The sequence below is a fragment of the Hyaena hyaena genome, unplaced genomic scaffold (assembly GCF_003009895.1).
Source record: "Hyaena hyaena isolate Hyena2069 unplaced genomic scaffold, ASM300989v1 scaffold_149, whole genome shotgun sequence".
NCBI classification, from domain to species: domain Eukaryota; kingdom Metazoa; phylum Chordata; class Mammalia; order Carnivora; family Hyaenidae; genus Hyaena; species Hyaena hyaena.
The window spans coordinates 1,035,027-1,049,840 of record NW_024080781.1 but is presented as its reverse complement, the minus strand read 5'-3'; the positions used below and the strand labels follow the sequence as shown (position 1 = coordinate 1,049,840).

At 38.6% G+C, this 14,814-nt stretch overlaps 1 protein-coding gene across 1 annotated transcript in view; it reads left to right on the top strand.

Annotated features, from left to right (window-relative positions):
- DNAH11 (dynein axonemal heavy chain 11) overlaps positions 1–14,814 on the top strand; it is a 353,093-nt gene that overhangs the window by 27,605 nt on the left and 310,674 nt on the right. Inside the window, exons 7-8 of the mRNA XM_039238848.1 lie at positions 4,661–4,891; positions 6,283–6,450. Coding sequence (XP_039094779.1) covers positions 4,661–4,891; positions 6,283–6,450 — 399 coding nt within the window. The remainder of the gene's footprint in view (positions 1–4,660; positions 4,892–6,282; positions 6,451–14,814) is intronic.

The window sequence follows — 14,814 nt, the reverse complement described above, 5'->3', positions numbered from 1 at the left end:
CCTGGGTTCCCTGAAGAGCTAAGCTCTCCCCCACTCTTCCCGAGTCATTTGCTGTGTAATTTATTTTTATATTTCCTTAACAAGCACTGTGTATTGCCTGTTATTTGTGAGGAACTCTTCTATGTCTTTACAAAAACTACAAATGTAATCCCCTAACAGCAATATGACATAGAAACTATTAGTAGGTCCATTTGATAAAAACGTAAAGTCCAGAGAGGATAAAGAGCTTTTCCAAGACCACCCAGTTTGTAAATGGCAGAGTTTGTTACACATTAAACTAGGTTCTGAATTTTATTTTTTTTTAGAGGAAGAGCATGTGCACATAACTGGGGGAGGGGCAGAGAGAAAAAGACTCTTAAGCAGGCTCCATACAGAGTTTGGAGCCCAGTGCAGCCCTCCATCCCATGCCTTTGGGATCATGACCTGAGCTGAGTTCAAGAGTACGATGCTTAACCAGCTGAGCCACCTAGGTGCCCCTAGGCTCTATATGTTAAAATAAGAGGTTTGATTTTTAATTACAATGTAATATGTGGTATACTGATGCAATGAGAATTTTCTTCAGTTATCATAAGATTTATAACAATGGAAACAGTCCTGCAGATTTATATCCTAAAATTAGCATTTATTATACTTAGTTCTCCCAAAATTTGTATATATTTATACATTTCATCATACATATCATTTTTATTTTTTTTTTTTACTCCTTGAGAAATTATTTTGTTGTTGAGTATTGAAGTTACTTCCAGTCTCCTTTTTTAAAAGCAACAAGCAGAAAACAACTTGGTGTGGGAACCCTTTTTCCTTGACTTGGATAATTGGTTTAATATAAATTTCTGAGGCTGATCTAAGGGCACAATCTTTTTATGACTCCTGAACAATTTTTAATTGTGCTTATTTTTTATTTTTTCAAAAAAATCTATTTTTAAAAAAATTATGTCTTTATTTTATTTTGAGAGAGACAGAGAGCAAGTGGGGGAGGGACAGAGAGAGAGGGAGATACAGAATCTGAAGCAGGCTCTAGGCTTTGAGCTGTCAGCACAGAGCCTGACACAGGGCTCGAACCCACAGACCATGAGATCATGACCTGAGCCGAAGTCAGACACTTAGCTGACTGAGCCACCCAGGTGCTCCCAAAAAATCTATTTTAGAAAGAGCACTAGTGGAGGAGGGGGCAGAGGGAGAGAGAGAATCTTAAGCAGGTTTCACAGTCAGCACAGAGCCTGGCATGGTGCTGTATTTCATGACCTTGGAATCATGACCTGAGCTGAAATCAAGAGTCAGCTGCTCAGCTGACTGATCCACATAGATGCCCCTACAAATTCTTTTTTAAATCGTATATCTATTACATTTCTATTATCACTGTGCAAAAAGTTTTACTGTAATTTGCCAGCTTTGAACGTTACCATTTGTAAAAGATTGGGGGTGATTCATAGGGTATATAGTGGTAACATGTTTCTTAAATCGTTCCTTGCTTGATTTCATACTTGTTTAAACATTTTGTGTTTTTTATAATTTCATCACATCACAAAGCTTTCATAAACTTTGTGTTCCGTGAATCTGTTGACCTTAATGTGTTTATGAAACATGTGAACCCTTGCTGTCTTACACATCATAGGTCATTGCCTGGCATCCTACCACCTGTATTTGGCTAATGCATCAGTGCAGTGTTCTTATTTTTTATGATATTTAAAAAATTTAAAAAAATACTGCTTAAATTGCAGAGGTCTCATTTAAATTTCAGTGTCCCAGCCTCCTGAAGAGTCACAGATCTCGCAACACTGGCAGTGCCATCCCTGTTGGCACAGTCCAGTGCTGGGGCTTCATGTGCTCCTTTGGAAAGGTCATGTGCTGCGTAGGTGACCATCGTCTCCACCATTTGCTGTTGTTCCTGGACTCTTTCATTCCCTTCGATTATATGCCTGATCCCTCTAGGCGTTCCAGTTTCTGGTCACCTCAGCTGATAGCATATTGGAGTTTTGGTAAGGGGTCCTTTTTTTTTTTTTTTGGAAATAGATGCTTTTCCCCTTTGTCTGGTAACGTGACTCTACTCCCTGCTTGTTGTACCTAATGACCACTCTAGGCCCACCAGTCTGTCTCTTCCACGGTTTGGCATCCCTCTTGTGGATATTGTCCTTCAAGATCCTAGGTGAAGAAAAGTTTAAGTCTGAGACATCAGCGTTGAGCAGAAGTATGAGTCCCTAAAAGCACATAGAAAAGCAACAGCTGGTGGAACTCCTGGGTTGGCTCATTCTCTTCAGCGACTGACTCTTGATTTCCGCTCAGGTTAGATTTCACTGTTGGAGAGATTTAGCCACGGTCAAGCTCCATGCTGACACCGCAGAATCTGCCTCTCCTTTCCTCCCTCCCTCTTAAAATAAATACACATAAAAATAATAGCTGGAAGACAGGTGTCAAACTAACATAATATCACTGATAAATGGGTTAATTAATAACTGATTAATTGCCTTATTGATAAATTGGTTAGCAGTGTGTTAACTTATAAGACCTCTGAAGTGGGACCAGTTCATCCTAAAATCGGTAGTCTTTTTTGTTGGTTTGTGCTGATACCATTGAGTAGGGGACAATAGACTGCCCCTGGTTGGATATACTGTAGAGAGTTGCTATAGAGAGAAAATGATTCAGAGACTAACAGCTAAAAGAAATTTTAAGGTTCACCTAGTTCATCTCTCTCCTTTTGCAGATAAGGAAACTGAGCTATTCTGAGATAATTTACCTAACATCACAAAAGCAGTTAGTGGCCCTTATAACTGGATTACAGCCAGGATTCCCATCCCTTGTTGATGGTTTTGCCCTCAAATACCCGGCTTCCCAGTTGAAAGGGTATAGACTGGATTTTCTGATAAAGGAGGCGTCATATGGTTAGTACTGTTTAGTCCTATACCCTTGTCTTCAGAAGGTTCATTGCTGCAATTGTCTAATTTGTACGAGGGTGAGTCATGAAGGGCAAGAAATGAACTTAAGGATGGCCTGCCTAGAAGTTAGGTTAGATCTAGATAATTAGTCACAGGGGACTTCTGAAATAGAAGGCAATTGATTGATCTCCATAGATTTTTATTATTTTAGCTTCCAAAAAGGATGCAGTGTACATTGATTGTGAAGAATGTATGTAGATAAAGGTCTGTGGAATCCCTAGCCCATACCAAAATGTGAACTAGTTTATAACCTACATTGCTAAGGGATTACTAATAGTTTGCTTCTCTGTTCTCTGTGCAGTGTTAGGAGCCTATGTGCAAAGGTTAATTTTCCATGCAGTCTGAGTGGGAAATAAGAGCATAGATTGGGACTCCACAGCTCAACCTGAAAGGATTTTAATCGTTAGGGGTTTTGGAAATGACATGACTTTATTACTTACAAATTTACGACACAGTTTATATTACATGCAAAACCGTAGCCCCTAACCGTAGAAGGAAGATAATAGGTCTCCATTTAGGAAAATAAATCCTTCCATCTGGTAGGTTGAACTCAATGGCTCTCATGACATATTCCATTGAGATATGTAACAACTTCCTAAGCAAACTCAAAATTGAAGGCACAAAATTTAAGCCGATAATTTATATGAGGTTAACATGCATCAGGAAGAAATAGTATATAAGTATATATATTTACAGTTTTTTAACGAATATGGAAAAGGAAGGTTAGGAAGGCACCTAGATGACTGTCCTAGGAGACTTTGGCCAGTGCTACGTGAATCTGCTACGTAGTCTCTCTCTCTCTCTCTCTCTCTCTCTCTCTTTTTTAATACTAGGCTCTATTTCCAACATGGGGCTTGAACTCATGACTCTGAGATGGAGTCAAATGCTGGATTGACTGAGCCAGCCAGGTGCCTCTACTTCAGTCTTTCTTTTAAAAACCCTTTTCCTCTTTCTGTTTCCTTTATTTAAAGCTAGTTTATATGGTGTATGCCCACTAGATTTTATGTCCTATAATGTGCTTAATTTCCCTGAAGAACTTGCTAACCTTAAAAGAATTGCCAGTGATACCCTCCCCTAGAACAGCTCTTTCTCACCTTTACAAATGACCCAGTGCTGCCAGGTAAGATAACTATATTTTTAAAGGTCATGATCTCAGAGATTTCTCCTTTCAGCTTGTGTATGTCTTTTTATGAAGGAATAATCATGCAGAATATTTGTGGCAAACATATCCATGCAAATTCTGGTTATACAATTGTCATACCTATAAAGCTTAGCAAAAACTTGGTCACTGCTAGAAAGTATAAATTCAGAAATGTAGAGTCTCAGTCTCCTGTACATTGTCCTAATGTATTCACATCTGTCATTGAAACCCAAGTGTCTCAATTTCTAGAACTTTTTTTCTCACAGCATTGCTGGCCTAATTCTAGACATCTATCATTTAAAAATGATTAATTGAAAAAAATTGTTAATGATTAATTGAAACTGGTGTTTTCACTAAAAAATTAAGCATATTAAAAATATTTTTAAAGCAACATTATTACATTTTTTTAAGACCACATGTTGATGTGCAGGGGAGGGGTACAGGGAACATGTTAAACCGGCTCTGTTCCCCACACAGGGCTCCATCCCACGACCCTGGGATCATGACCGGAGCTGAAATCAAGAGCCAGACACTCAACTGACTGAACCAGGTACCCCTAAACATTTTTTTTTCCATTAAATCCTAGGCAATAATTTACCTTTCACCTGAAGACCTTTTGAAGGAAGAAGTCGAAGACTCTTTGGAAAAGGTGCAGGTGGCCATTAACATCTTCAAGACATTCAAAAAGTCTTTTTACAATTATAGAAAAGAACTTGCAAGCTATTTTATGGGAAATGAGCCAAAACCATGGGATTTCCAGTCTCAACTGGTGTTTTGTAGATTTGACAAATTTCTGGACCATCTCATGAAAATAGAGGTATTTATTCATTGACCTGTAATTTATTCATATTGTAGGTGGGTTTAAAAAAATCTTGTATTTTTTTCTATTATTCAGGAGTCAGTTTATTCTGTTTGTGTGGGAGAGTGGGAGATCTCCTTTCTCAGTCATTCTGAGGAATTGCCCACAAGGCCAGTCCTATTAAAATATTTTTTTAAGCTTTACCTCTCTTTCTTTTTTTTTAATTATTTTTTGATTATTTTAGTATACTGAGTATAAGTGAAACTCTACTATGTACCAGTGACCTTTCACTTATAACTTAGTAAACTCTTGGAAGACAGTTGTAAATCATGAATCTGTAAATAGTACTTTTTTTCCTTTCTATGTTTAATGTTTGACATTAGGATTCTATACCTGGAAAACCCATTTGATAACCTAAAATACCACATTATATTTTAGTATATAAATATATAAACTGTAAAAATATTGAAGCCATGTATTAAAAAATAACATGGAAATCTGTGCTGTGTATAAATGTGTTTCAGATACCTAAAAAACAAACAATGAATGAGCACTTATTTGTATGAAGCCAAATAGCTGTTTTTTAAAAAAAAATTTTATGTTTTATTTTTGAGAGAAATAGAGCACAAGTGAGGGAGGGGTAGAGAAAGGGGGAGACATAGGATCCAAAGCCCATTCCAGGCTCCTAGCTGTCAGCACAGAGCCTGATGTGGGGCTCTAACTGAGAGATGATGACCTGAGCTGAAATCAGCTTAACCAACTGAGCCATCCAGACACCCCATAGATAGGGTTTTTGAAAACATGGTGGAACTCGGGGCAATCAAATTGAATTTAAATTCTTTGTAAAGGTCTTTCTAGCAAGTTTGGGCTTTATTATTAATATACAATTTGTTGTTATTTCATCCAAATTTAGAGCTTAATGTTTTGAAAATTCTCACCACTTAATCAGCTCGAATACCTCTTAAAGTCTGACTGCTAAATGCCTAACTGCAGGCAACTTGTCACCCTTCCTTAACAGTCCTACACCCCCTTTCATTAAGGGAGGTGATTCACTGCAAAGTGTATGCATTCAAAAAGAGGAGTTTTAGATATTACCTGGGGATCTGACTTAGAATCGGAAGGACATAAAATTAGGGAATCATATGTTTAACTATGGCAAAGTAAGTGTTACAGGCAAACACCTGCAGTTGCTAGAAAATTCTTAGAAAATGTGAAAATGGGAGTATGATTGTAAAAATAGGCAGTAGCTTTCTTCAATTAAATAATTTATATTTATTTTCTGTCATGTACGTGTCTATTAACTCACTGATTTTGAATGTTTCAAGCGTTTTTTCCTTAGCAGCTTTAATACGTTCTTGTCCTGCTCAAGGTGGTGGGAAGATCTTTATCGTACTATGTTTTTTTCAAAGGATATATTTGTCACCATATTGGAATTTGAAAAGCTGGAAAGACTTGAATTTGGTGGTACCAAAGGAGCGATTTTAAATAGACAAATCCATGAGATGACGGAAGAATTCATGGAACTCTGTGAAGTTTTTAAACAGAGTACTTACGACCCATCTGATTACAGTAATATGGTAATGCTGTACTTTTGCGTTTTCATTTCACAGAACCCTGTAATTTTAAAGCTAGAAAAGATAAAAGGTCACAGTGGTAATAGGTATCATCTGGTGCAATCTCTCCAGGATGAAAAAGGTTAAAAGAGTTGCCTGAAGTCTCTTACCTACTTGGTGGTAGATCAGGGACTGGAACTTGGGCCTTTGCATTTAGAAGTGAGAACATTTAGAACTGTTTCTAATCTAACAGTGGACTCACTGTGGATTTGTTTCTCATTTACATGTATTTAAAAGGAACTTTCCGTATGACTATCTGATGTCTCTGTAACTTGTGTGCTTTATTTTAGCCTTTTCCTTTTTTTTTTTACAAATAGTTTATTGTCAAATTAGTTTCCACATAACACTCAGTGCTCATCCCCACAAGTGTCCTCCTCCAGGCCCATCCCCCCCTCCCCCCCACATCCATCAGTCCTCAGTTTTTGTCAGCATTCAAGAGTCTCTCATGGTTTGCCTCTCTCCCTTTCCCCCACCATTTCCGCCCTTCTTCTCCCCCTTGTTCCTCCGTCAAGTTCCTCCTAATCCTCCTATACGTGCAAACATATGATATTTGTCCTTCTCTGCCTGACTTATTTCGCTCAGCATAACACCCTCAAGGTCCATCCATGTTGCTACACATGGCCAGATTTCATTGTTTCTCATTGCCGTGTAGTATTCCATGGTATAGATAAACCACATCTTCTTGATCCATTCGTCCGTGGATGGACACTTAGGGTCTTTCCATGTTTTGGCTATTGTGGAGAGTGCTGCTATGAACATTGGGGTCCATGTGCTCCTATGCATCAGCATTTCTGTATCCCTTGGGTAAATTCCTAGCAGTGCTCTTGCTGGGTCATAGGGGAGTTCTATTGTTAGTTTCCTGAGGATCCTCCACACTGTTTTCCAGAGGGGCTGTACCAGTTTACATTCCCACCAACAGTGTAGGAGGGTGCCCGTTTCTCCACATCCTCGTCAGCATCTAGAGTTCTCTGATTGGCTCATTTTAGCCACTCTGACTGGCGTGAGGTGGTATCTCAGTGTGGTTTTGATTTGTATTTCCCTGATGAGGGGGGATGCTGAGCATCGTTTCATGTGTCTGTTGGCCATCTGGATGTCCTCTCTGGAGAAGTGTCTGTTCATATCTTCTGCCCATTTCTTCATTGGGTTGTTTGTTTTTCGGGCGTGTAGTTTGGTGAGTTCCTTATAGATTCTGGATATTAACCCTTTATCTGATATGTCATTTGCAACTATCTTTTCCCATTCCGTTGGTTGCCTATTAATTTTCTGGGTTGTTTCCTTGGCTGTGCAGAAGCTTTTAATCTTGATGAGGTCCCAACAGTTTATTTTTGCTCTTGATTCCCTTGCTTTTGGGGATGTGTCAAGTAAGAAGTTGCTGTGGTAGAGGTCAAGGAGGTTGTTTCCTGCTTTCTCCTCTAGGGTGTTGATAGATTCCTGTCTCACGTTCAGGTCCTTTATCCATTTTGAGTTTATTTTTGTGTATGGTGTGAGAAAATGATCTAGTTTCATTCTTCTGCATGTTGCTGTCCAGTTCTCCCAGCACCATCTGTTAAAAAGGCTGTCTTTTTTCCATTGGATATTCTTTCCTGCTTTGTCAAAGATCAGTTGGCTGTATACTTTTGGGTCCACTTCTGAGTTCTCAATTCTGTTCCATTGGTCTATGTGTCTGTTTTTGTGCCAATACCATACTGCCTTGATGATGACAGCTTTGTAGTAGAGGCTAAAGTCTGGGATGGTGATACCTCCCGTTTTGGTTTTATTTTTCAGTATTACTTTGGCTATTCGGGGTCTTTTGTGGTTCCATACAAATTTTTGGATAGTTTGTTCTAGTTTTGAGACGTATGCTGGTGCAATTTTGATTGGAATTGCATTGAATGTGTAGAGTGCTTTAGGTAGTAATGATATCTTAACTATATTTATTCTGCCTATCCATGAGCATGGAATGTTTTTCCATTTCTTTGTGTCTTCTTCAATTTCCTTCTTAAGTTTTCTATAGTTTTCATCATACAGATCTCTTGTATCCTTGGTTAGGTTTATTCCGAGGTATTTTATGGTTTTTTGTGCAAGTGTGAATGGGATCAGTTCCTTGATTTCTCTTTCTGTTGCTTCATTGTTGGTGTATAGAAATGCAACCGATTTCTGTACGTTGATTTTGTACCCTGCAACTTGGCTGAATTCTTGGATCTGTTCTAGTAGGCTTCTGGTGGAGTCTGTCGGGTTTTCGATGTAGAGTATCATGTCATCTGCGAAGAGGGAAAGTTTGACTTCCTCTTTGCCAATTCTGATGCCTTTGATTTCCTTTTGTTGTCTGATGGCTGATGCTAGGACTTCCAGCACTATGTTAAACAACAGTGGTGAGAGTGGACATCCCTGTCGTGTTCCTGATCTCAGGGGGAAAGCTCTCAGTTTTTCCCCGTTGAGGATGATGTTCGCTGAAGGCTTCTCATAGATGGCTTTGATGATGTTTAAGTAGGTTCCTTCTATCCCAGCTTTCTCTAGAGTCTTTATTAAGAAGGGATGCTATATTTTGTCAAATGCTTTTTCTGCATCTATTGACAGGATCATATGGTTTTTATCTTTTCTTTTATTGATATGATGTATCACATTGATTTGCAAATGTTGAACCAGCCCTGTAACCCAGGAATGAATCCCACTTGATCTTGGTGGATGATTCTTTTGATATGCTGCTGGATTCGATTTGCAAGGATCTTGTTGAGAATTTTTGCATCCGTATTCATCAAGGATACTGGCCTGTAGTTCTCTTTTTTTGCTGGATCTCTGTATTTTAGCCTTTTCCTGATCACTGGATATTTTTTTGGTCTATTTGAACATTTATTTTCAGTTCATTGACTACTAGATGATTAACTTGTATGTCATCTCTTGTATTTTTTATTGTTGTTCTTTAGTGCTATTTATAGTTGCAGAGTTTCAGCCTCAAGGAAATAAGGGGAAGCTTTTCAGACTTCAGCTGCTTCTATTTTCTGCCACTCTCAGCGTATTGGTAGCCAGGGAAATACCTGTGAGCTTCCCTGCAGCTCTAGAATAAAAATAACCTAATTTCAGTTATTGGCCCACTACAGAGAAGTCTGGGTACCAAAAAAAAAAAAAAAACCAACATATAGCTCTTGTCTTTGTTGTTTTCTACAGAATGTGAATTTATTCACTAATGTGTTTATATTTGGTCAAATAATTGATTCTTTGAAATGTACAAGTGCAGTATGTCAGCCTTGTTAAGGACAAGGGCAGCAAATGTAATCCTTCTGAACTGTCGTCGGCTTTTGGGAAGCAGAAATAATGGTGAGAGGACGTAGCCATTGTGCGTCCTGCTGTTTTGTGGAAAAGCAGGGGGAACGACTGATGGCCTGAGCTCATCTTCAGAGCCTTGTAAGATGTCTAGTGCTTGGCGGGCGTTCAGTGAATCTGGATGGAATAGAACTCTTAGCAGGGCCTTGGCTTAGCTCTCCTGAGCATCTGGCTGAGGAATGAGAGACCCAGCGTGCATGGGATCCTCAGGCGCACTGGACAGCAAAGTCTGGATTTCCTCATGATGAGAAAACCTGGCAGGTTTTTAGAGTGCTGGGTTTGAGGAATGAGGCTAGGTTTAGCTGATGTCATTGCCTTGGCGATGCCAGAGGTCCTGAATTTATCCTGTCTGCCCCTAAGTCTTGGAAAATCACAAACATATAGGAATAGAAAACTCATTTGCTCTTGACATACCTATTTCCTTGGTATTCGTGTTTTGGTATTCAGTATTTTGAAGCCCCATTTATTTCTCAGGTAAAATGAGGAAGGGTGTGAGCCATCCATGTGTGAGTTGGAGTTCTCAGTAGCCTTCCCTTAAAGTCTCCTTCATCATCCTATCTGGTTATCTTGTCTTAGACTAAGCTCCTTGATTTTGGTCATTCCTTAAAATTAGAATAGTAAATAACTAGAAGTTCATTTAATTGCTGTGCTTATGTTGAAGAAAAGCTTTGCTTGTTTTTGAATGTGTCCTGGTTTAGCGCTGGCTCAGAATATTGTGATGATTATGTATTTTTTCTCAGTAAGCTTTTTATTTGGTGCTTTTTAGCTGAATTTAATGTATTGATTTTTATGATGAATTCAGTTTGTAATTTTTCTGAGATGTTTTGTCAAATTACTTCCAACCTAGTACATTCTTACAGACATATCCACATGCACACCCTGGTGCACTTCTCTTCCCATTGCATACACTTCAGCGTGTTCCCCAGTCCCCATTGAATATATGCTAGTGCTAACTTCGTTAAGTGTATCATGACTTTGGTATAGTACTGGTATGTTTCAGTAAATTTAAAAAATAATTGTTAGTAATTTGCCTTGGGATATGCTAGTATTTATATCTCTTTTAATCAATCTCAAGCCTATAATCAGGCTTTGAGCCTTCACTGGTGTGGCAAAAGAGGTGTGCCACTTGGTCCATTCACAGAAAATGGGGATTTTCTCCGTTGTGTCCGTGAAAACATTCTTGGGTTTCTCAGTTATTTTTGAATAGAAAGATCACTTTAGGTATTTTCTTTGACTTCTTCTGTGGAACTTTTGAGATTGATACGATTATGGGGAAAGACTTGCATTTTTTTTCTAATTGAAATTTATTTGACATATAACATTGTGCAGATTAAAGGTGCACACTGTGGTAATTTCATACATTTTTATATTATAATGTGTTTGTCATTGTGACGATAATTAGCACCTCTGTCACATTACGTAATTATCCTTTCTTTTTAGTGGTTGGATTCATTATGTTCTAGTCTCTCAGGAAGGTTGATATTAATGAATGTAGACACAACAACATTGTATTAAGATAACAGATTTGCTAAGAGATTTGCTTTATTAATTGTTTGTATTTAACAGCTAGTCAGGTGACATTAGGCTCGCCAGCTTTGCTTGGCTGACTTTTTGAGGTGTTACTTGATTAAATAAAATTCCCCGGATAACTAAGCAAGGGTGGTGGCTATTTGTGAGAGTAACCTCTTGGTTCCACATAGTCTCTGTTAATCAGAGTCTGTTAATATTTACTCAGCAATTGCGGGGTGCCAGGAATTGTGCCAAATCTTAACACATTCCTGCTTAATTCTCACGTTAATCCTTAGAGTGACTCCCAGGCAGATGAGATCAAGTAAATTGTCTGAGATTGCACTGTCCCCAGGGAGTGGGACAGATTCCAGTCCCCAGCTCTGAACCCCATGCCCAGCACTCTCACCCTGCGGTGCTTCTTGGACTCTTGTGTATTGATCTCCCTTGTTGTCTTTTCATTGAAATAAAGGGAATAATTTCATCTGGGGCAGTTGCAGGAACCTCTCTGAAGACCTGTGCTCTGAGGTAGAGTGATCCGAGAGGCCGTGTCTGTCTTGCTTTTTCCTGCTAGGTCTTATTAGGAAGGTTGATTCAGGTTCCTGGCCTGTCATTGTACCAGAATCCAAAATACATTTTAAAAGTTGTTATTTAGGGGCACCTGGGTGGCTCACTCAGTTAAGTGTTTGACTTTTGATTTTGGCTCGGGCCATGATCTGATAGTTTTTGAGATTAGGTCCCACGTTGCCCTCTGTGCTGACAGCATGGAACCTGCTTGGGATTCTTTCTTTCTTTGTTTCTCCCTCCCTCCATCCCTCTCTCACTCCCTCTCTCTCTGCCCTTCCGCTGCTCTCTTTCTCTCAAAATAAATAAATAAAAAAAACCCCAAAGGTCAATATTTAATCCTTGATCTCTTCAAGTCTACTGAATGACTAATTCTTCTATTAATATATATGTAGCATTTTTAATTTTAGTATATTTTACAGTATCCATTGACAGAATTTTCACATATCTTACCTGCTTATTTTTCAAGATAAAATTTATTATTTAAAATCATGACTCATTTATTCTTCCAGAAATGTAGCATGTGCAAAATGTAGTCCCCTCCTTCTTACCCTGCTTTCTTTTTCCTAAGTCTTGTGGTTTTTCTCCCCAAAGGCACTTAGCATTATGAGTTTTTTGTATAATGTTCCAAAGTTGCTTGGTTCATGCACTAGCCTATACATGTATATATTCTTTTGTATTCTGTTTCTGCACAGATAGCATTCTCTGCATACCCCTTACACCTTGCTTTTGTCACAACATATTTTAGCAGTCATTCTGTACCGCAGAAAAAGTACTGCCTACTTTTTACACAATTCTGTATTATTCCATTGAACTGATGTACTTTTCATTTTTAAATGGTAAAGTAATAGATACTGTTCTTTAAAAATTCATTTAGGAACTTCTGTTTCTGGGAAGATGGAATAGATACATGTTTCCCTATTCCTTTCAGTAAATAGAACTGAAACACTGGTTACTGTGTATAAAAGGAAAGACTCTGAAGGGTGAAAAGAGATGGATTGGCTAGGGGCCTTTCCTGTTCCCTGAAATGACCAAGGCATGGGACTGGATACACTGGCAACATGGAAACACCAATGGGCATAGACCTAAAAAGCCCCAGTAAAAGCCTGATCTCTCTTAAGAAAGGGACAGCATAGTAAGACAAAAAACTTGGAGACCATAATCTCTCCAGTTCGGCCAAACACTGCATAAGAAACTGTGTCCCACTCCCATCTATGTCAGCAAAGATTGAGTGGGGAGTCTAGACTTAAAACCAGTCTGTAGCAGGTACCTCAGCCCCCGGACCCAACTGGGGAGGGTGTCAGAGATTGGCCAAGAAGAGAGATGTGGTTTCATCATGACTGGCCAGTAATGAGCTCACTCTTTGTGGAGTCATTGGTGACCCCATGGGAATCCTGGACCTCTTTCCTCATCCAGTAGCCTTCTTTCCCCACTGGGGTAGTGTCAGATGAAGCCTGCTGGAGAGTCAGGACTTTGACCATGGCCAAGTGGTAATGAAGTCACCTGCACTATGGCATCTGTGGAGACCGCAGGTGGAACTTGGTTGCCTAGCCACAGTAAAAAGCTCCCCATGCTTGGGTGTTACTGGGTGCCAAATGAGAACCTGGGCTTAAATGTCTGCCTGCCAATAATGAGATTGGAGCAGTGTCAGGGAAAGTCAGCAAAAACAAGGTTTGAGATCCAGAGTCTCATAAGATAATGTGAAAATGTCCAGAGTCAATTGAAAAATGATACCAACAGCCAAGAAGATCTCATGTGAATGAGGCCTCTTCTGTCTACTATAAATACTGCTACCCCCAGCTTTTTTTTTTCCACTTCGATTTGAATGGAGTGTCTTTTCCAGCCCTTCACTTGTAGTTTGTATGTGTCTTTAGGTCTGAAGTGTGTCTGAAGTAAGTAGCATATAGTTGAGTCCTATTTTATTTTCCATTCAGTCACCGTATGTCCTTTAATGGGTGCATTTAGACTATTTTTAGAGTAATTATTGATAGGTATGTGTTTAGTGGTATTTTAATTTTTTTTGGTTGTTTTTGTATTTCATTTATATTCTCTTGGTCTTCTTCCTTGTGATTTGATGACTTTCTTTAATGTTATGCTTGGATTCCTTGCTGTAAATTTTTTGTATATCATAGAATGTGTAGCATATGTGATAGTTAACTTGGAACACATTCTGAAAACACTACATTTTTATTTCCTACTGCATGTTTTATGTATATGATGACTAATTTTTGATCTTTCTATTTTGTGTCTCCCATAACTAATTGTAGATAGAATTGCCTTTACTTGTTTTTTGTTTTATGCTCCAAATTTTTATTTAAATTCTAGTTAGTTAACATATAATGTAATGCTGGTTTCAGGAGTAAAATTTAGTGATTCGTCACTACATAGAACACTTAGCATAGCAGGTGCCCTCCTTAATACCCATCACCCGTCTAGCCCAACCCCCACCCACCTCCCTCCACCCATGCTCAGCTTATTCTCTGTTGTTAAGAATTTCTTAGGTTTGCTTCCCTCTCTCTCTTTCCTCTCTTTCTTTCCCTTCTTATATGTTCATCTGTTTTGTTTCTTAAATTCCACATATGAGTGAAATCATATGATATTTCTTTCTCTGACTGAGTTTGCTTGGTGTAATAGACTCTAGCTCTATCCATGAATTGACTTTTGTTTTAATCTTCATCTTAGCATTTTAAGTGATTGATGTACTCCTCTTCTGTTGCTTTTAGTGGTGATTTTTTTTTCTTTTCATAATTTCTATTTATGGCCTTGTCTTTTCTGATTAAAGAAGTTCTGTTAACATTTTTTATAAGATTGGTTTATCAGTGGTGAACTCCTTAACTTCTGTTTGTCTGAGAAACTGGATCTCTCCTTCAAAGCTGAGTGATAGCTTTGCTTGCTGGGTTGAATATTCTTGGTTGTAAGTTTTTTTCTTTTAGCACTTTGAAAATATAATGCCACTTC